This window comes from Entelurus aequoreus, linkage group LG10 (genome assembly GCF_033978785.1).
Source record: "Entelurus aequoreus isolate RoL-2023_Sb linkage group LG10, RoL_Eaeq_v1.1, whole genome shotgun sequence".
Taxonomy (NCBI): domain Eukaryota; kingdom Metazoa; phylum Chordata; class Actinopteri; order Syngnathiformes; family Syngnathidae; genus Entelurus; species Entelurus aequoreus.
The window spans coordinates 19,986,184-20,008,901 of NC_084740.1; the positions used below are offsets into that span (position 1 = coordinate 19,986,184).

The following is a 22,718-nucleotide window of genomic DNA, read 5'->3' on the forward strand; positions in this document are numbered from 1 at the left end:
TTTACAGCGCAGGGGCAGAGGGCGCGCTAAGGGGCCTGTTTCCGATAGATGGGGTTAGTGGGTGTGTAATAAATTAAAAACAAACAAAGCGCTTCACAAATGCAATGCAGTAAATATTCTGTAGCTCAATATGAGACATGTTCGTTGGTTCTGTGCGGATTTTTTGAGCACTTTAAAACGTGCCAATGAATCGTGAAAATAAAACACAGCAGGAACAGACCGAAGAAAACTGTTACGATGTTTGAATTGGCATTGGATGCAGGTGACCAATTAGGATTAAGAAAATACTAGCATCATTTTAAGCCATTAAATAGTTATTTTAAAGATATTCAAACAATACACTTTAAAATGTAACATTTTTCTGGAGTTTCTTGTATCTATTTTTACAGAATGGTAAATGGTAAATGGTTTATACTTGTATAGCGCTTTTCTACCTTCAAGGTACTCAAAGACACTATTTCCACATTCACCCATTCACACACACATTCACACACTGATGGCGGGAGCTGCCATGCAAGGCGCTAACCACCACCCATCAGGAGCAAGGGTGAAGTGTCTTGCTCAAGGACACGACGGACGTGACTAGGGATGATGTTTGAAAACCGGTTCTCCCGATTGTTCGATAACAAAAGAACAGATTCCATGGATTCTAATCCCCATTTGAGAAACGGTTCCCGTTATCGAAACCACTATAGTAAAGAAAAAGATTTGGTTCTTTATTCGAATCCCTGGGAACAAATCCAGTGTCACAGGAAATGACTTAGCTCAGTCATTCGGCGGAAGATACAGAAGCAGCAACAATGGACCAGAAAAAACGGTCCAAGGCTTCACTTTACTAAGAAATTTGACGAGGTAACAGCTATCTGCAATTATTGCCAGGCTTTGTTTTCCTGTAAGGGGAGCAGTACAACAAACATGTTGAAACATTTTCAGGCCGTACATAACCTGAAGGTTAGAGAAGCAGCGACAGAGATGACGAAGCACGCCCGTCTTCCTCTGCTTCAACCTGCAGTCCCAGTGATAGTGCCGGTGAGTAACTAACGTTAACTGTTGCCGGTTCATTTCCATATCTGCTCACTTGTAGCCTTTAGGCTAAAATAACGTTACCTCTTATGTCAACCAGGACTGCAGTAATGGTAGCTTGACCAGTGGTTCTTAACCTGGGTTCGATCGAACCCTAGGGGTTCGGTGAGTCGGGCTCAGGGGTTCAGCGGAGGTCAAAACACACCCGACTCATAGTGTAAATAAAACTTCTCCCTATCGGCGTATTACGGATACTACAACAGCAGAAGTCAGACTGATTTGCAGGTGTGTAATTTGTTGTGAGTTTATGCACTGTGTTGGTTTTGTTCTTTGAACAAGGTGATGTTCATGCACGGTTCATTTTGTGCACCAGTAAAAAAAACATGGTAACACTTTAGTATGGGGAACATATTCACCATTAATTAGTTGCTTATTAACATGCAAATTAGTAACATATTGGCTCTTAAATAATCCTTATTAAGTACTTATTAATGCCTTATTCGGCATGGCCTTATTATAACCCTAACCCTCTAACCCTGGCCCTAACCCTCTAACCCTAACCCTAACCAAATAACTCTAAATTAAGTCTTTGTTACTTAGAATATGTTCCCCATACTAAAGTGTTACTTTGTGTTATTTTTCACTAAAGAAGGGTTCGGTGAATGCGCATATGAAACTGGTGAGGTTCGGTACCTCCAACAAGGTTGAGAACCACTGAGCTAGACTAACGTTACCTAATCATAGTCAGTGGCTAACGGTAACATTAACGTTAGCCTTTTTGTATGTGTCTAATAACGTTAACGGTATCTTGTAGCCTACACCACTCCAGAGTTTGCAGGTCTGTCCAATAAACTAGTGCCTGCAAGATGTGAATGAAGATAATGTTAACGTTATCCTATTTCAGATGATGACATTCATGACACACTGCAAAAACTGAAATCTAAGTTAGATTAAATATCTCAAATAATGGTGATATTTGCTTATTTTCTGTCTGATAAGATAATTCTTCTCACTAAGCAGATTTTATGTTAGAGTGTTTTACTTGTTTTAAGTGTTTTGGTCCTAAATGATCTCAGTAAGATATTACAGCTTGTTGCTGAGATTTTATGACCTATATTTAGTTAAAACATGCTTGAAACTAGAATATCAACTGTTGCAAAGCTGTGTCATTAACACTCACAAGTATAAAACTACTTTTTTAAAGTAATAATTTTTTATTTCAAGCATGAAAAAAAAAATCATGACTGACACAATTGTATCTCATAATTAAAACAGATGACAGCCAAATGGACTTTGCGGTTTTATTTTCCAATGAAACAAGAGAAAATACGTACTCATATAGTAGTACACTTGTTATTTGTGACAATATACTTATTTTAAGGTATTTTTGGGTTCATTGAGGTTAGCTAATTTGACTTGTTTTGGAAAGTCTTGACAAGCCAAATTTTCTTGTTCTATTGGCAGATAATTTTGCTTAGTTCAAATAAAATACCCCTAATTTTTTTATTCTTGTTTTTGAACACAGACTTTTTGCAGTGTAGCCAGAGTGACCAAGGCAGTGTTTGCTCCATTTTATTTTATTTTTTTCTTAAAAAAATAAAAGTGAGCTTTTGTCAAACCAAGTATTGTGTTTTTTTTCCCATATACAACAACCTATCTGGATTCGATAAGAGAATCGATAAGAAATCGGTTCGATAAGAGGATTCGATAATGGCATTGACATCGATAATTTCTTAACGAACGTCATCCCTAGACGTGACTAGGTTGGTAGAAGGTGGGGATCGAACCGGGAACCCTCACTCTCCCAACCGCGTCACGCCGTCCCAGAAACAAAAATCTCAGTTTGGGGGCGTATGTTCACCTGATTGGCTCTTTCAAGGTCTGTCATCACCATCTCGATCTCGTCGGCCCTGAGGAAGACATTTGTGTTACTACAAACTTGTTCAATGGTGCAATACACAACACACATATTTGTGTTACTACAAACCTGTTCAATGGTGCGATACACAACACACATATTCCCGGTAAGAAAAGCAGACGGCGCACTCAATAACGTGTGAGTCAACTGACATTTTGACAATGCTCGTGCCGTGTCCATTAAGCTAGCGTCTAAATTTCACCTTAATCCATTGATTGTGAACCCTGCAACCCAAACAGCTTGTATGTGTGCGTGCACACATGTAGTTAAGTGTGCGCTTCTACGCACACTTGTAAGCCCCCTAAAACAGAGGGATTATATTAATAGAACTCTAAATCCTAATACAGCAGACTAATCTGCTATGAAGCTGTGTGATTGTGTCTGGTTAATGGTCTGGATGGAGGCCGCGGTTCACCTCTCACTTGCGAGAGGTCAGACAGCAGGAGTGTGTCCTGTAATGCTGCCTCTTTATTCCACTTTCAGCCCAAATGGCTCGTGATTGACATGACTTATGATGCGCCAGTCACATACGATATCGGACAAAAGTGAGCAAACCCCTCTAACTGTGTGTAGAGGGGAACTACACTGCTATACAAGCTGCACACAGATTACTCTAAACAGGGGGTCTTCAACGTTTTCCCGGTCAAGGACCACAAACCTGAAGTAAAGATGAAGCACAGAAACCCTAGTTATACAGTACAGGCCAAAAGTTTGGACACACCTTCTCATTTCAATGTGTTTTCATGACTATTTACATTGCAGATTGTCACTGAAGGCATCAAAACTATGACACCTGTGAAGTGAAAACCATTTGAGGTGACTACCTCTTGAAGCTCATGGAGAGAATGCCAAGAGTGTGCAAAGCAGTAATCAGGGCAAAGGGTGGCTATTTTGAAGAAACTAGAATTTTAAAGAAATATCCTAAATCATACAGTACAGGCCAAACGTTTGGACACACCTTCTCATTCAATCTTTATTTTCATGACTATTTACATTGTAGATTGTCACATCAAAACTATGAATGAACACATGTGGAGTTATGTACTTAACAAAAAAAGGTGAAATAACATGTTTTATATTATAGTTTCTTCAAAATAGCCACCCTTTGTTCTGATTACTGCTTTGCACACTCTTGGCATTCTCTCCATGAGCTTCAAAAGGTAGTCACCTGAAATGGTTTTCCCTTCAGGTGTGCTTGAAGCTCATGGAGAGAATGCCAAGAGTGTGCAAAAAGCAGTAATCAGAGCAAAGAGTGGCTATTTTGAAAAAACTAAAATATAAAACAGGTTTGCAGTTATTCCACCTTTTTTTGTTAAGTACATAACTCCACATGTGTTCATTCATAGTTTTGATGTGACAATCTACAATGTAAATAGTCATGAAAATAAAGAAAACACATTGAATGAGAAGGTGTGTTCAAACTTTTGGCCTGCACTGTGTATGTTGTATATAATTATAGTTGTTGTGGTTGGAGGGACAGGTGACTACAAAGGTTAAAATATTAATAATCACACACACTGACATACTGTGTAAAATGAAGTGTCAAGAATGTTTAGGATAAACACACTTAATGTAACTGAACACAAACATAAATTTTAAAATGCAGGTTGATTGGCAACACTAATGTGAAGGGTTAGGGTTAGCCGAACGGGCATTCAAAGGTATAATTGTTTTAGTAAGATGGCATAAAATCTCAGCAGAAAAAAAAGACGGTGGGCAGGAAGTCCAAAGTCATTTTTTATCGGACACTTTTACGCCGTCAAGACACATTCTCAAACCAATCACACACTTTGGGCTACACAATATCAGCGCTATGCGTCATATCTGGTGTAATTTATGGAGGTTAATTTGTGTTTTTATTACAAAAGTTTTGTTTTTTTTAACACTGAATTTATGTAAATACATTTTTTGCGTTTGAATTTTGTGAACTGACTATTTTTTTTTACATCAAATTATGCTGACAATTTAATTGAAATACAAATTCAGTGTAAAAGTTCAGTGTATAAAAAATCATTGTAATAAAAAATTCCCTGTCGAAAACTTCAGTATCGAAAAATGTGCTGCTTCAAAATGCAAGACTCACTTCTGGTAAATTAAGACTGAAACAATCGATCCTGTCTCAGAAGCAGTCAATGAGGTGTCAAATTTGAAGTCACGTGACACGGTTAACTGGGCCACCTTGGCATAATACAACATAACTAACATTTCAACGCGGCCCCCTGGATATTTTCAAACTATAGAAATGATTCCAATGGTTAGAGTCTGCACTCTTGAGTGAAATACAAAGCTCTGCTTCATGCATATGAGGCACGAACAAAGTGGGCGGGGCTTGTCTACGGCATAGTGAGTGTCAGACGAAGGCAGAGTTCTACAGCAAAGTTCTGCAGAACAGTGATATTATGTTGGATATGTTTTTTTTACCCTTTGCGTTCGTTGCATCTTTGTAGTGCTTGATTATTAAAGATGTCAAAAATTCAGTGTCAAAAAAAGCTTTTGTAATAAAGACACAAATTAACCTCCATGTAACTACATAACAAAACGAAAAAATGTCTTCCAATAGGATCATGCTTTGTCAAATAGCTTTTGTAACGTCATGTCATATTTATATCTAAATAAATGCTAGTACATAAATTGAACAATAGGAGAAGGATGTTTTTGCAGATTGAAATTAAGTGCATATTCTTTTATGAAATGTTCTGCTTGATAGTCCTCAGTTAAGGAATGTTTAGCGGGCTGAAAATAAAATTTTATTACAAGTGAAGTTTCAAACATTGTCATGCAGAGAGATACACTATATTCTAAGTATTTGGCCACCCATTCAAATGATCAGAATCAGGTGTCCTAATCACTTGGCCTGGCCACAGGTGTATAAAATTAAACACTTAGGCATAGAGACTGTTTCTACAAACATTTCTAAAAGAATGGGCCATTCTCAGGAGCTCAGTGATTTCCAGCGTCTTCCAACATGACTGTGCACCAGTGCACAAAGCAAGGTCCATAAAGACATGGATGACAGAGCCGGGTGTGGATGAACTTGACTGGCCTGCACAGAGTCCTGACCTGAACTCGTTAGAACACCTTTGGGATGAATTAGAACGGAGACTGAGAGCCAGGACTTGTCCACCAACATCAGTGTGTGACCTCACCAATGCGCTTTTGGAAGAATGGTGGAAAATGGCTATAAACACACTCCACAGCCTTGTGGACAGCCTTCCCAGAAGAGTTGAAGCTGTAATAGCTGCAAAAGGTCATATTGAACCCTATGGGTTAGGAATGGGATGGCACTTCAAGTTCATATGTGAGTCAAGGCAGGTGGCCAAATACTTTTGGCAATATAGTGTATGAAGACCATTAACTTGTATTGTACAGAATTTTTAAGCATTTATTCAGATAGAAACATTTCACAAATTACATTACCAAACATCTTTTAAAATCAAAGCATGACTGTAACAATCCACTTTTTGTGTTAATAAACTTGTATCCAAACATCAGTCATGTATTGAGAAAGTATAAGACAACAGGTGCCTTGTTTGGTGCAATTAAGTTGTTCTGACGTTTGTTTTCCTCACAAAATAAACCAAAATTATACGTCTAAATATACTCCAACTCATAAACTTACAATAAAAAAAAAGGATAATTTGGGGGTATTTTTGTTGCCGTATTCGATGCACTCATGCAGTGTTAGTGACCAGCAGCGCTGTAACGCGTTACCGCCGGCGAAATGTACGTCAGAAAATACACATTGACCAAAAAATAAACGTATTACCCTCATTTTGCCAAAATCCTCATTTGCTTTGGATCAACAATTATGGAGAAATGATAACTTACACTACCGTTCAAAAGTTTGGGGTCACATTGAAATGTCCTTATTTTTGAAGGAAAAGCACTGTACTTTTCAATGAAGATAACTTTAAACTAGTCTTAACTTTAAAGAAATACACTCTATACATTGCTAATGTGGTAAATGACTATTCTAGCTGCAAATGTCTGGTTTTTGGTGCAATATCTACATAGGTGTATAGAGGCCCATTTCCAGCAACTATCACTCCAGTGTTCTAATGGTACAATGTGTTTGCTCATTGGCTCTGAAGGCTAATTGATTATTAGAAAACCCTTGTGCAATCATGTTCACACATCTGAAAACAGTTTAGCTTGTTACAGAAGCTACAAAACTGACCTTCCTTTGAGCAGATTGAGTTTCTGGAGCATCACATTTATGGGGTCAATTAAACGCTCAAAATGGCCAGAAAAAGAGAACTTTCATCTGAAACTCGACAGTCTATTCTTGTTCTTAGAAATGAAGGCTATTCCACAAAATTGTTTGGGTGACCCCAAACTTTTGAACGGTAGTGTATGTATTTCAACTGTGGTGTCTGCTTACAATGTATTGTTTGTAATCACCCCACACTATATGCCTGTGCTTTTACTTTGTAAAATATTTGTAATAAGTTTTACTGTGGCAAGTCATGGCTTCCTGATTTCATTCTCATCATCCATCCATCCATCCATTTTCTACCGCTTGTCCCTTTTGGGGTCGCATATTAACTTGAATACTGAACTAATGCTGCAATATGTATTAGTTTATTTTGGATCATTGGTGACACATGCAGAAAAGGTGCAATTTTGAAACAAAGTTTTGTCAGGCAAATTGTATTAATTCACTGTAACAGAGTGAGATATACTACTTTTCCCACGTGCTTGCTTACCTCTCCAGCCTTCCCTGCGAACCTTCACTTCTCATATTTTTCTCTTTTCTGGGTTGAGGAGAAACATATGCAATTGCTTTACGCATTTTTTTGCGAGCGGCGCATCCCCATGCCGCACAACAGGGCATGTTTACATGGCAAACCCTCTCCAATTAAAAGACGTGTATAATAAGCGAGTACGGTCTCACTTGGCTGCGGCTTCAAACTGGTACGTAACGTGGCGCAACAGGTTGTCCATACACACTCTATGCATCACTCTGATAAACATGGTGTAGCTCTTCTCCTCTGAATGAGAGTGTTTTACATACCAAGAATACACATTCTGTATTCCTACAAAATAAAAAAATCTGACAAGAAACCAACGCTGGTTGAGTTGCAGTCATTTCTACCTTCTTTTACCCCTATTGTTGTCTTTTTAGGCTGTTGATCACGATGGATCGCCAAACAGGTAACACATTTGCAGCGAATATTGGCGGCCGTGTTACCCTCTATGAGCTTTTTATGATGTTCATTTTCATGGGAGACATAATAAAGTCCATGTCTGTTTTGTTAAACATATTCAAATCAGTAGTATAAAAGCCTGTGGGACATAACACTGTTTCTCATAGTATGACACACAAATACACAAGCTGCTGTCACGATCGGCTTAGTAGTAGGAGTAGGACCCCTACCCAGAGCAAAAAAATAAATAAACAAGAATAATAACAAAAAGCGCATTCAAAAAGGAGTGAGGGAAAATAACTAAGGTTGCACACAAAAGGTGTTGAGAGGAAACAGTTAACACTACAAGAACCACAGAAAACGAGAAGTGTGAGTGGAGCCAAAGTAGAAGAGATGAACACGACTGGAAGGGTGAACCATCAGGAATCTACTGGGGCCGAGTGAATGGACTGGAGAGCTTAAAGTAGTCAGGGGGAAATTAGTATCAGGTGTACGCGCAGGTGTTTCTGCCCCGTGACCCTGAAACCAGGCACTGCAACAAAAAGAAACAGGCGGCTGCCAGATCATGACAGCTAGTGGGTTTCTAATCAAAAGACTGCAGCCTATGTGTTATATGTGGTGTATGTTGCACGATTGCACCAAGAAAAATTCCTAGTTTGTGAACCCATTCTCAAACAATGGCAATAACAACTATTCTGATTCTGATACATAAGTCAGTGAAGTGATTTACAAAGTGACAGTGTAATCTCCTCATTGCACTGTAGTTTTGAAAGCAGCCTCAGTGTGAATGTTTGTTTAAAGATGTTTAAATATGTGAAAAAAATTGCGGTGGACTATATTTTTTATTTTCTTAAGTCTAGTCAACCAACAATTTCACAAACCCACAGAAGAAACCCAGCGGACCGCCCCATTGAAGACCTCCCCTTTAAAGTATTGAATTGAATTGAATTATATTTATATAGCGTTTTTTCTCTATGGTGACTCAAAGCACTTTCTTAATGAAACCCAATATCTAAGTTACATTCAAGCCAGTGTGGGTGGCACTGGGAGCAGGTGAGTAAAGGACACAACGGCAGTGACTAGACTGGCGGAAGCGGGGATCGAACCGGCAACCCTCAAGTTGCTGGCACGGCCACTCTACAAACCGAGTATATCCAAGTTCACTTTCTAAAGTATCATCCCTGGAGAAAATATAACATTTGCTGAAATGTAAGGGGTGTGCTCACTTATCACTTATATACCCTCAAATACTCAAGTCATAAAAAGGGGGACATTTTTTATTAAAATTTTAATTCAAGGTTTTGTATACCCTGATCACTCTCACCCTTTAAACAAACGCTGCCACACATTCATGGACAAAAATATCAAGATGCAGCGCCAGACAGCTGCAATTTTAATGTAATATCAATGTGTTTGTGCACATTTGAACATACACATTTTGCAGTAACATGAACTGTTTTTTTTTTTTTACCTTGTGCATCTGTATATTAGATAAAAAATACTGGATGCAAAATGGAATATCCATCCATCCATCCATTTCCTACCGCTTTTCCCGTTCGAGGTTGCAGTGGTGCTGGAGCCTAGTAGGCGGAGTACACCCTGGACAAGTCACCACCTCATCACAGGGCCAACACAGATAGACAGACAACATTCACACTCACATTCACACACTAGGGACCATTTAGTCTTGCTAAACAACCTGTGCCCAGGTGCATGTTTTTGGAGGTGGGAGGAAGCCGGAGTGGCGATTAGTATTACCACCTTTGCTTCAAACATAGATTAACATTTTAATAATAAGCATTCAGATTTGCACAAGGAGTTAGAAGAGTGACAGGTAATGATGTTGTTGTTACATCTGTCCTGTTGTTCTGCTCCGGTGCAGACCGTAGTAGAGATAACTTATGAGAACTGATGTTTCATGATAGGCTGCAGTCTTTTGATTAGGAACCCACGTAGCTGTCATGATCTGGCAGCCGCCTGTTTTTTTTGTTGCAGTGCCTGGTTTCTGGGACACGGGGCAGAAACACCTGCGCGTACACCTGATACTCATTTCCCCCCTGACTACTTTAAGCTCTCCAGTCCATTCACTCGGCCCCAGTAGGCTCTTGATGGTTCACCCTTCCAGTCGTGTTCATCTCTTCTACTTTGGCTCCACTCACACTTCTCGTTTTCTGTGGTTCGCCCTGGCGTTGCCGTGTAGTGTTAACTGTTTCCTCTCCAACCCCTTTTGTGTGCAACCTTAGTTATTTCCCCTCACTCCTTTTTGAGTGTGCTTTTTGTTATTATTCTTGTTTATTTTTTTTGCTCTGGGTAGGGGTCTTACTCAGGCTAAGCCGATCGTGACAGCAGCTTGTGTATTTGTGTGTCACACTATGAGAAACAGTGTTATGTCCCATAGGCTTTTATACTACTGATTTGAATGTGTTTAACAAAACAGACATGGTTGATATTAGGTCAACAATGTGCCAAAGGCAATGCACTAAAAAAGTCAGATAAGGGTGGGAGAGCTTTTCACTCTTCACTTTTATTATTTCCATAAGAGTTAAAAGGATCTAGTATGCATTTAGGCAACATAATAGGACACTACCTCACCAGCTTTTATCCTGTCTTAAGCTATAGTGCGGGAGAGCGGCGTGCATGCTCTCACACGCACAAATGTGAGGTCAGCGAGCCAAACAAACCTAGAAAAGCTTGTAATGGAGAACTTTTATGGATATCGTAATGCAACCCAAATACACTGAGCGCTCCCGCAAATGTGATCATTTAATCAAAGTACAGATGCACAAAGTCTTCTTAAATAACCTTTGGATTTGGCTATATTTGGGAATTATAAAGGCAAAGCTCGAGGCTGAGGGCCAAAGGAGATCACAGGGAAGGGATTTTCAGCGTTTCCTCACACAGTCGGGCGGGTGCTGGGAAGCCTAGTGATTCCCCACCCTTGCAGTGGACACAAAAACGTAATGTTTTGAAGGGGTCATATTTTGTAATATCATTTTTTTTGGACTATTAAAACAGAGCTACCACGGGGGGAGCTATAGAGCAGATGCACACCAACAACATGCAAGCGTGCACATGCTTTTAGTAGCATAAAAGCCATTGGATGCACCCGGTGACACCAGTGAGCACTGGAGGACTTCTTAAACACGCCCAGAGCCTTTAAGCTACTACTGTACTTCCTCCATTTCAGACAGGCCGTTTCAGCTCTTATCATGTTCTCTCTCGCTCTTTTCCACACTATGTCTGATGCCTTCCTTTCTCCTCAACTCCTCTACTTTTATGTATTCTTCACCCTCGCCGCACCACCCCGAAGCCTGTCCTCTGCGCCAGCAGGATATTCCCCGATTTAGACTTTCATTTCCCTCCTCCATCACACTCTGATCCCTTCTTCCTTGCAGTAGCCTCCAGAACCCAACTTGCTTTTCTATTTTGCCCTCGAGCTTTCATCCCGCCATTGCCTTTTCTTTGCATATCCCAACATGTTACCTCGGGGATTTCAAGGAGGCTTAAGAAGAAGCCAGTTGTAAGTGTCACTGTGGGTGTGTGTCACTGCTTGATATGCAAACAGGGAACACATATGCATGTATGTAAGCATGCACTGCTTCCTAATCAGCAATTACATGTTTATTCCCTAAATCAGGGGTGAACAGATCATTATTAAGAAAAAACGACCAAAAGGAAGGCAAGAAACACTTTTTATTTTAACCGTACCTCCCGTCAAAAGCCTAAAGACCGACCGCACAGTTCCTATCTTCACAATAAAAGTGCTGCTCCATCCTGCCTGCGCTAACAAAATAAGAGTCTCCGAAAGTTAGCGCAAACAAGCTAGCAATCAATTATATGCAATCTGTTGTTGTGTTCCCTATTTTGAGTGTACATAAATGAGGGTGTGTGTTGCTAAACCCGACCTGGAGATAATCTGGAATGGACCTGGTTTTAAGAACACTTTAAATAATCTAACATCATTGACAACCTGGTCTGGTGAAGATAATGTCGTTTTTTGTTTTTTTTAAATAAATACAATTTTCTTGAACAAAAATGAAATTAAAATAAAATAAAAACAGTTACATATAAACTAGTAATTAATGAAAATTAGTAAAATGAACTGTTAAAGGTTAGTGCTATTAGTGGACCAGCAGCGCACACAATCACGGACTGTATCCCTTATATATTGTTATATTGTTAATATTAATAACTGCATCCCTTATATATTGTTAATATTAATAACTGTATCCCTTATATATTGTTACATTGTTAATATTAATAATTGTAACCCTTATATATAGTTAATATGAATAAGTGTATTCCTTGCAGACTGCATTGATATATACTGTAGGAAGCAGAATATGAATAACAGAAGGAAACAACCCTTTTGTGTGAATGAGTGTGGGGGAGGGAGGGTTTTTGGGTTGGTGCACAAACTGTAAGTGTATCTTGTGTTTATTATGTTGATTTAATAAAAAAAAATAAAAAAATAAAAACAAGCTAACAGGCCACGGAGTTTGCCGCCAATGTATTTCTTGTAAAGTGTATAAAAAGGAGCATGGAAGCTGGACAAATAAGATGGCAAAAAGCAACCACTTCAATGTGGTATTGGACAGAAAGGAGCACTTTTTTCTCCTCCATTTGAAAATGTGGAGGTATCATCACTACTGTCTGATTCCAATCAATGCAAGTCATCACAATCATACCAACTTATATTCTTGTCTTCATGAAAGAAAGGAATGTTAAACATGCTTGTATTATCATTAAACACATTTAAAGGCCTACTGAAACCCACTACTACCGACCACGCAGTCTGATAGTTTATATATCAATGATGAAATCTGAACATTGCAACACATGCCAATACGGCCAGTTAGATTAGTAAAGTGCAATTTTAAACTTCCCGCGAAATATTCTGCTGAAAACGTCTCGGTATGATGACGTTTGCGCGTGACGTCAAGGATTGTGCGGACATATTGGGACAGCATTGTGGCCAGCTATTAAGTCGTCTGTTTTCATCGCAAAATTTCACAGTATTCTGGACATCTGTGTTGGTGAATCTTTTGCAATTTGTTCAATGAACAATGGAGACAGCAAAGAAGAAAGCTGTAGGTGGGAAGCAGTGTATTAGCGGCCGGCTGGACTCTTACCAGGAGGACTTTGAGTTGGATAGCAGACGCGCTACCGTGAGTACCAGCTGCGGCTTCCAAACATTTGATCGCTTGCCCGTATGTGCGTGCCGCTATGTGCATGTCACGTACGTAACTTTGGGGAAATATATGTGCTGTATGAACTTTACGGAGGTGAACGGTACTCTGGGCTGTGGGATTGAGTGTGTTGTGCGGGTGTTTGAGTTGTATTGGTGGGTTATATGGACGGGAGGGGGAAGGTGTTTGTTATGCGGATTAATTTGTGGCATATTAAATATAAGCCTGGTTGTGTTGTGGCTAATAGAGTATATATATGTCTTGTGTTTATTTACTGTTTTAGTCATTCCCAGTTGAATATCAGGTCCCACCCGCCTCTCACAGCATCTTCCCTATCTGAATCGCTTCCATCCATCCATCCATCCATCCATCCATCCATCTTCCTCCGCTTATCCGAGGTCGGGTCGCGGGGGCAGCAGCCTAAGCAGGGAAACCCAGACTTCCCTCTCCCCAGCCACTTCGTCCAGCTCCTCCCGGGGGATCCCGAGGCGTTCCCAGGCCAGCTGGGAGACATAGTCTTCCCAACGTGTCCTGGGTCTTCCCCGTGGTCTCCTACCGGTTGGACGTGCCCTAAACACCTCCCGAGGGAGGCGTTCGGGTGGCATCCTGACCAGATGCCCTAACCACCTCATCTGGCTCCTCTCGATGTGGAGGAGCAGTGGCTTTACTTTGAGCTCCCCCCGGATGGCAGAGCTTCTCACCCTGTCTCTAAGGGAGAGCCCCGCCACCCGGCGGAGGAAACTCATTTCGGCCGCCTGTACCCGTGATCTTGTCCTTTCGGTCATGACCCAAAGCTCATGACCATAGGTGAGGATGGGAACGTAGATCGACCGGTAAATTGAGAGCTTTGCCTTCCGGCTCAGCTCCTTCTTCACCACAACGGACCGATACAGCGTCCGCATTACTGAAGACGCCGCACCGATCCGCCTGTCGATCTCACGGTCCACTTTTCCCCCACTCGTGAACAAGACTCCTAGGTACTTGAACTCCTCCACTTGGGGCAGGGTCTCCTCCCCAACCCGGAGATGGCACTCCACCCTTTTCCGGGCGAGAACCATGGACTCGCACTTGGAGGTGCTGATTCTCATCCCAGTCGCTTCACACTCGGCTGCGAACCGATCCAGTGAGAGCTGAAGATCCTGGCCAGATGAAGCCATCAGGACCACATCATCTGCAAAAAGCAGAGACCTAATCCTGCAGCCACCAAACCAGATCCCCTCAACGCCCTGACTGCGCCTAGAAATTCTGTCCATAAAAGTTATGAACAGAATCGGTGACAAAGGGCAGCCTTGGCGGAGTCCAACCCTCACTGGAAACGTGTCCGACTTACTGCCGGCGATGCGGACCAAGCTCTGGCACTGATCGTACAGGGAGCGGACAGCCACAATCAGACAGTCCGATACCCCATACTCTCTGAGCACTCCCCACAGGACCTCCCGAGGGACACGGTCGAATGCCTTCTCCAAGTCCACAAAGCACATGTAGACTGGTTGGGCAAACTCCCATGCACCCTCAAGGACCCTGCCGAGAGTATAGAGCTGGTCCACAGTTCCACGACCAGGACGAAAACCACACTGTTCCTCCTGAATCCGAGGTTCGACTATCCGGCGTAGCCTCCTCTCCAGTACACCCGAATAGACCTTACCGGGAAGGCTGAGGAGTGTGATCCCACGATAGTTGGAACACACCCTCCGGTTCCCCTTCTTAAAGAGAGGAACCACCACCCCGGTCTGCCAATCCAGAGGTACCGCCCCCGATGTCCACGCGATGCTGCAGAGTCTTGTCAACCAAGACAGCCCCACAGCATCCAGAGCCTTAAGGGCGGATCTCATCCACCCCCGGGGCCTTGCCACCGAGGAGCTTTTTAACTACCTCAGCAACCTCAGCCCCAGAAATAGGAGAGCCCACCACAGATTCCCAAGGCACTGCTTCCTCATAGGAAGACGTGTCGGTGAGATTGAGGAGGTCTTCGAAGTATTCCCTCCACCGATCCACAACATCCGCAGTCGAGGTCAGCAGAACACCATCCGCACCATACACGGTGTTGATAGTGCACTGCTTCCACTTCCTGAGGCGGCGGATGGTGGTCCAGAATCGCTTCGAAGCCGTCCGGAAGTCGTTTTCCATGGCCTCGCCGAACTCCTCCCATGTCCGAGTTTTTGCCTCCGCGACCGCTGTAGCCGCACACCGCTTGGCCAGTCGGTACCTGTCTGCTGCCTCCGGAGTCCCATGAGCCAAAAGAACCCGATAGGACTCCTTCTTCAGCTTGACGGCATCCCTCACCGCCGGTGTCCACCAAAGGGTTCTAGGATTACCGCCACGACAGGCACCAACTACCTTGCGGCCACAGCTCCAATCAGCCGCCTCGACAATAGAGGTGCGGAACATGGTCCACTCGGACTCAATGTCCAGCACCTCCCTCGTGACATGTTCAAAGTTCTTCCGGAGGTGGGAATTGAAACTCTCTCTGACAGGAGACTCTGCCAGACGTTCCCAGCAGACCCTCACAATGCGTTTGGGCTTGCCAGGTCTGTCCGGCATCCTCCCCCACCATCGTAGCCAATCGCTTCCACTGCCCTCTAATCCTTCACTCTCACTTTCCTCATCCACGAATCTTTCATCCTCGCTCAAATTAATGGGGTAATCGTCGCTTTCTCGGTCCGAAGCGCTCTCGCTGCTGGTGGGAATGATTGTAAACAATGTGCAGATGTGAGGCGCTCCACAACCTGTGACGTCACGCTTCTTCCGGTACAGGCAAGGCTTTTTTATCAGCGACCAAAAGTTGCGAACTTTATCGTTGATGTTCTCTACTAAATCCTTTCAGCAAAAATATGGCAATATCGCGAAATGATCAAGTATGACTCATAGAATGGACCTGCTATCCCCGTTTAAATAAGAAAATGTAATTTCAGTAGGCCTTTAACTTGTTAACAAAAACGGCAAAATAAATAAATAAATAAATAAATAAAAATGGTATATATATATATATATATATATATATATATATATATATATATATATATATATATATATATATGTATATGTTTATATGAGGTAGATCAGTGTTTTTCAACCACTGTGTCGTGGCACACTAGTGTGCCGTGAGATACAGTCTGGTGTACCATGGGAGATTATCTAATTTCACCTATTTGGGTTAAAAATATTTTTTGCAAACCAGTAATTATAGCCTGCAAATGATGTGTTTTTGTTGAGTGTCGGTGCTGTCTAGAGCTCGGCAGAGTAACCATGTAATACTCTTCCATATCAGTAGGTGGCAGCAGGTAGCTAACTGCTTTGTAGATGTCGGAAACAGCGGGAGGCAGCGTGCAGGTAAAAAGGTGTCTAATGCTTAAACCAAAAATAAACAAAAGGTGAGTGCCCCTAAGAAAAGTAATTGAAGCTTAGGGAAGGCTATGCAGAATGAAACTAAAACTGAACTGGTTACAAAGTAAACAAAAACAGAATGCTGGATGACAGCAAAGACTTACTGTGGAGAAAAGATGGCGTCCACAATGTACATCCGAACATGACATGACAATGTCCCCACAAAGAAGGATAAAAACAACTAAAATCTTCATGATTGCTAAAACAAAGTAGATGCAGGAAATATCGCTCAAAGGAAATCATGAAACTGCTACAAAAAAAGAGAAAAAGCCACCAAAATAGGAGCGCAAGACAAGAACTAAAACACTACACACAGGAAAACAGCAAAAAAGTCCAAATATGTCAGGGTGTGAGGTGACAGGTGGTGACAGTACACCTACTTTGAGACAAGAACTATATTGATGCATGCTTGGTTATGCTTTAAAGGCCTACTGAAATGAAATTTTCTTATTTAAACGGGGATAGCAGATCCATTCTATGTGTCATAGTTGATCACTTCGCGATATTGCCATATTTTTGCTGAAAGGATTTAGTAGAGAACAACGACGATAAAGTTCGCAACTTTTGGTCGCTGATAAAAAAAGCCTTGCCTATATCGGAAGTAGCGTGACGTCAGAGGAGGAAGGGCTGCTCACATTTCCCCATTGTTTACACCAGCAGCGAGAGAGATTCGGACCGAGAAAGCGACGATTACCCCATTAATTTGAGCCAGGATGAAAGATTTGTGGATGAGGAACGTTAGAGTGAAGGATTACAGTGCAGTGCAGGACGTATCTTTTTTCGCTCTGACCGTAACTTAGGTACAAGGGTTCATTGGATTACACACTTTCTCCTTTTTCTATTGTGGATCACGGATTTGTATTTTAAACCACCTCGGATACTATATCCTCTTGAAAATGAGAGTCGAGAACGTGAAATGGACATTCACAGTGACTTTTATCTCCACGACAATACATCGGTGAAGCACTTTAGCTACTGAGCTAACTTGATAGCATCGTGCTTAAATGCAGATAGAAACAAAACAAATAAGCCCCTGACTGGAAGGATAGACAGAAGATCAACAATACTACCAAACTCTGGACATGTAACTACACGGTTAATGCTTTCCAGCTTGACGAAGCTTAGCAATGCTGTTGCTAACGACGCCATTGAAGCTAACTTAGCTACGGAACCTCGACAGAGCTATGCTAAAAACATTAGCTCTCCACCTACGCCAGCTCTCATCTGCTCATCACGACCCGTGCTCACCTGCGTTCCAGCGATCGACGGTACGACGAAGGACTTCACCCGATCACCGATGCGGTCGGCGGCCCGGAGACGGAGGAAGTCTAGGTGAGGTTGGCGGCTAGAGCGTCTGCTATCCATCTCAAAGTCCTCCTGGTTGTGTTGCTGTAGTCCGCCGCTAATACACCGATCCCACCTGCAACTTTCTTCTTTGCAGTCTCCATTGTTCATTAAACAAATTGCAAAAGATTCACCAACACAGATGTCCGAATACTGTGGAATTTTGAGATGAAAACAGAGCTTTTTGTACTGGATTCAATGGGTTCCGAATATTTCCGCTTTAATGATTGACGTCACGCGCAAACGTCATCATATCGAAACGTTTTCAGCCAAAAGTTTGCCGGGAAATTTAAAATTGCACTTTATAAGTTAACCCGGCTGTATTGGCATGTGTTGCAATGTTAAGATTTCATCATTGATATATAAACTATCAGACTGTGTGGTCGGTAGTAGTGGGTTTCTGTAGGCCTTTAAAGTTATATCCAACAATTGCGAGGACGACTTTTTACTGTCAACTGAGTTTGGTTTTTTAATGATTTCTGCTGGTGGTGTGCCTCCGCATTTTTTCAATGCAAAAAATGTGCCTTGGCTCAAAAAAGGTTGAAAAACCACTGAGGTAGATCACCTCGACTTGGTCATTTAAAAAGTAGCTCGCCTGCTGAAAAAGTGTGGGCACTCCTGCCCTAAATGTATCCCTGAGTCTTTATACACAGATAAGGGTACACATTTACACACACACGCGCATGCACAAACACACAGCATCCTGCAGGGCTGAAGATCAATATATCATTCATCTTTAATAGTGACTAAACGGGTAAAACGCGGGCAGGCGGACCCTCACAGAGCTAACACGGAGAGGGGGGCTACTATACATCTGCAGACCTGCTTCCCGCTGGAGCTCACACACTCCCGAGCATTGCAACATCCACCAAATTCTCTTTCAAGTGTGTGTGTGTGTGTGTGTGTGTGTGTTTTAAAAGGCAGATTACCCAAATGCAGCAAGAGGATGGGAGATTTGTCACGCAATGGCCTCCTTAGCAAAAAGTTCAGTGTATGTGCGCGCGGACGCCGGCGCCTGTGTGAAAAAGCGCGCACGTATGCGTTCTGTTTTTTGCGGTGCCAAAATGTGAAGCAGTCAAAGGGTTAAAAGTTGTGTTCAGCCAAACACTGGCGATTTGCTCAGCCAAGCAGTAAACGGGGGGGAAGGACTCCAAGGACTGGGAGGGTGCAGGGTTAGAGAGGGTTTGTGTGTGCTTTAAAGCGTTGCATTAAAATTTCAGATCACAGCACGCCACATAGTCAAGGACCCTGACTGCCTCGGGCTCGTGAGTGATCGAGCGTGCGTGTGTGTGTGTGTGTGTGTGTACATGAGCGTGTGTAGGGATGTGGGCAGGCATGTGTTTATTAGCCTATGCAAGCAACTCGGGCCTACTATACATGCCTTTTCAAAATGCGACATAAAAGGGGAAAGTGGAGAACTGAAAAGGGTGAAAGTGCAAAGAAACGAGAGAAAAGAGTGCTATATGGAGGGAGGGGGAGAAGAAGCAAAGGGGGAAACTGCAGTTAGTCTATAAAAAAAGGTATTGATTGATGCCATCGCACTGTATGCAATATCTTCCTGTGGCCTTTCTTCTAACTCTCACAAAAAGATAGCATTAGAGAGATAGAAGGGGAAAAAAAGTAATTGAGTGAAATGAAATCGATGTGTTTGTAACAGCCAGTCAATTTAACAACTCTGTTAATGGATAGACAAGGTGAGTTTGGGCCAAGACACATTTAGTAGAGTGGGGGGGGGACCTTAAAAGCTGATAATCTTCTGTGCTTTTGTGGATTGAGTGGACTCAAACGAATTAGACCATTTTATGGCGCGTCTTAGACAAACACGATTGATTAGGGTTTCCTGTTTTTACTGAATCATTTTGGCATTTCTGAACATGACTTAAGCGCTATTGGATGGTGAGCACCAGGTTCTCGCTCAAGGGAACGAGCGAGTGTGAATGTCACAAAGTGGCACTTCACGGAGTGGAGTGCTGACAAGGAAAAGCTTCTGTACTCATCTTTGCCTGTGCTACAAAAGATCAATACTGATGGATTGTCGCTACTCAAGTATTGAAGAGGCCTGATCTCACGGGTCCCTCATCAGTCATGACCTCCATGAATCACAAGATGTTTTTACGAATGAAATCAGGACACATGGAGCAGAAAAGCAGGACGTCAGGTGATGGAGAACAAGGTGGGAGGGCTCATCAATTGATGTCTCGTCCATGTAGGGATGGGGATTTCTATTCTGTCTAGTTTTATACTCTATTTATCTCTTGGTTATGGGCTTGTCAACCCTACTGTTCAGAATCAAGTTAAGAGTACTACGACTCCCCATAGTTCCATAAATGTTTTCTAGGTTTACGATCTAATGTCTGACACTATTTTTTTTTAATGGTGTCAAATGTTGGCCGTGAGGTTTGACGGGATCCTTGTGGGATAGAACCAGACAAAATGGTAGGTGAGGTTACAACTATTGAGTCTCAAAACAACTGATGTCAGAAGTGGGATGGTTTGGATGGACCCTCGTTTTATAGATGACCTAAGCTTGCTTCAGGATACGTAAGTGAAGTGTGATGCAATGTCCGTTAAGACGCCAAAAAAAGGGACATTAACACGAAGGCTTTGGGGCTTGTTTTGGTGTATAGATCTGGATTTAAATCCAGCGTATGGGGTACTGCTTTTCAGGTGTCCTTGACACTGCACAATTGCTGTTTGACTCCCAAAGAACCTGCTCAGTGGCCTGGTGGTTAGAGTGTCCGCCCTGAGATCGGTAGGTCGTGAGTCATACCAAAGACTAGGGCTGGGCGATATATGGAATATATTCCATATTACGCGGGTTTGTCTCTGTGCGATATAGAAAATGACTATATGGTGATATTGGAGTATACGTTCTCACGCAGTTACTTTTAGCTGCGGGCATTACACTACAGGCTTTTCTCACTCTTTCTTGTCTCTCCTTCTCATAGAGACAAAACAAGCGCACCTTTTTACAGACGTCACATACTGTCACGCCAAGCAGAGAGGTAGCGGCATGGGTAACGTTAGCTGTGATGCTAGCGGAGTGGTGCGAGTGGTATTACGAGAGAGAGAAGGAGCAAATCTGGTAACAAATGAAGGAAGTATAATTCATTCCCAAGAAAAACAGCATGGGGTCCATCGTCTGGCGGTGGTTTGGCTTCAAGCAGGAAGATGTCAAGTATGTGGCAAAAGCGTTGCTACAAAAAGTAGCAGCACTGCTCATTTGTAGCATCATTTGAAAAGTCACCCGTTAGACAAATGAAGAGTGCTTGAAACTCTGCATGTCAACATCTCCGTTCGGTGCCACACCAACAAAATGTGCGAGCGACCATTTCCAGATCAACACCGTATGAAAAAAATAGTCCACAACAGAAGGAGATAACGTCTACCACATAGCGAAGGACATACACTATTTGATTTCCTATTATGCATCTCATTTTTATTTGATAGTTATTGATATATCTTGTGTGACATCATGCACAAAAGTGCACTTTATTTGTTTTAAACTATTGTAGTGGTGTTCTGTACAAAAAGTGCACTTTAATTTAGTGTTGTTTTGATATGTCATCTTAGTGACATCATGCACAAAAGTGCACTAATAGCTTGTTTTAAAATGTCTCTGACAATCTTGCACTTTCTGTTTTGGAAATGACATGAATGTTTGTGCCACTGCTTAATAACTGTTTAATAAATTCACTTTTGCTAAATTCACTTAGTTGTGATTTCCCTCTCTGCATGAAAGTTTAAAATGACCATACCGTATTTTCCGCACTATAAGGCGCACCTAAAAACCTCCAATTTTGTCAAAAGCTGACAGTGCGCCTTATAATCCGGTGCGCCTTATATATGGACCAATATTGAGCCTCCAACAGGTAAAAGTTTCAATCAATCAATCAATCAATCAATCACAACTACGGTAAGCAGCCGCCGATTTCATTTTCCCCCGTAGAAGAAGAAGAAGCGTGCGGTGCATGCTGGGATATATGACTGTGCGAGGCGTGCCGTTTCATTTCCATTTGTTTGTTTATGTAAAGACCCCAAAATGGCTCCTATTAAGAGACACGCTTACGACGCAGAGTTTAAACTTAAGACGATCAGTCACGCAGTAGAACACGGGAAGAGACGGAGCCGTCGCCCAACTGTTTAATTCGGACACTGAAGAAGAAGGATTCGAGGGATTCGTGGATGAGGAATAACTTCGAGTGTTACTATATTGTGATGGCACTAACGTTTGATTTACCATAACAGTATCACTGTTTCTTACGTGTTTATTGAATCAGGGAAAAGTTTCCCTCCACTATGTGATATAAATGTTGCACCTCATGTTATACCTTGCTGTTGTTAAAAGATAAACAAAACACCACCTCACTGACTTTACCTCGGGGAAAATAATAAAACAGCTGTTTATTCATTTTGGGAGTGAACAGAGTTGTCAGAACGCTGGTTTGTAATCTATTAATAAAGTTTGACTGACCTATCTGACTGTTTTGTTGACATTCCCTTTAGCGCAGCTCCATCTAATGGATGCATAACGTAACCGATGCATAACGTAACCCCAGCCTCTACTGTAGCGTCTATTCTATGCGCCTTATAATGCTGTGCGCCTTATATATGAACAAAGTTTTCAAATATGCCATTCATTGAAGGTGCGCCTTATAGGTATATTAATGCAGTATGAAGAAGAATGTTTTAATGTAGACACAGAATCATCAT

The 22,718-nt window shown here is 42.1% G+C and overlaps 1 protein-coding gene across 5 annotated transcripts in view; it reads right to left on the reverse strand.

Annotated features, from left to right (window-relative positions):
• cux1b (cut-like homeobox 1b) overlaps positions 1 to 22,718 on the reverse strand; it is a 214,341-nt gene that overhangs the window by 43,871 nt on the left and 147,752 nt on the right. For all 5 annotated transcript variants that reach the window (XM_062060265.1, XM_062060266.1, XM_062060264.1 and 2 more), the window contains exon 9: positions 2,885 to 2,933. In XM_062060265.1, coding sequence (XP_061916249.1) covers positions 2,885 to 2,933 — 49 coding nt within the window. The remainder of the gene's footprint in view (positions 1 to 2,884; positions 2,934 to 22,718) is intronic.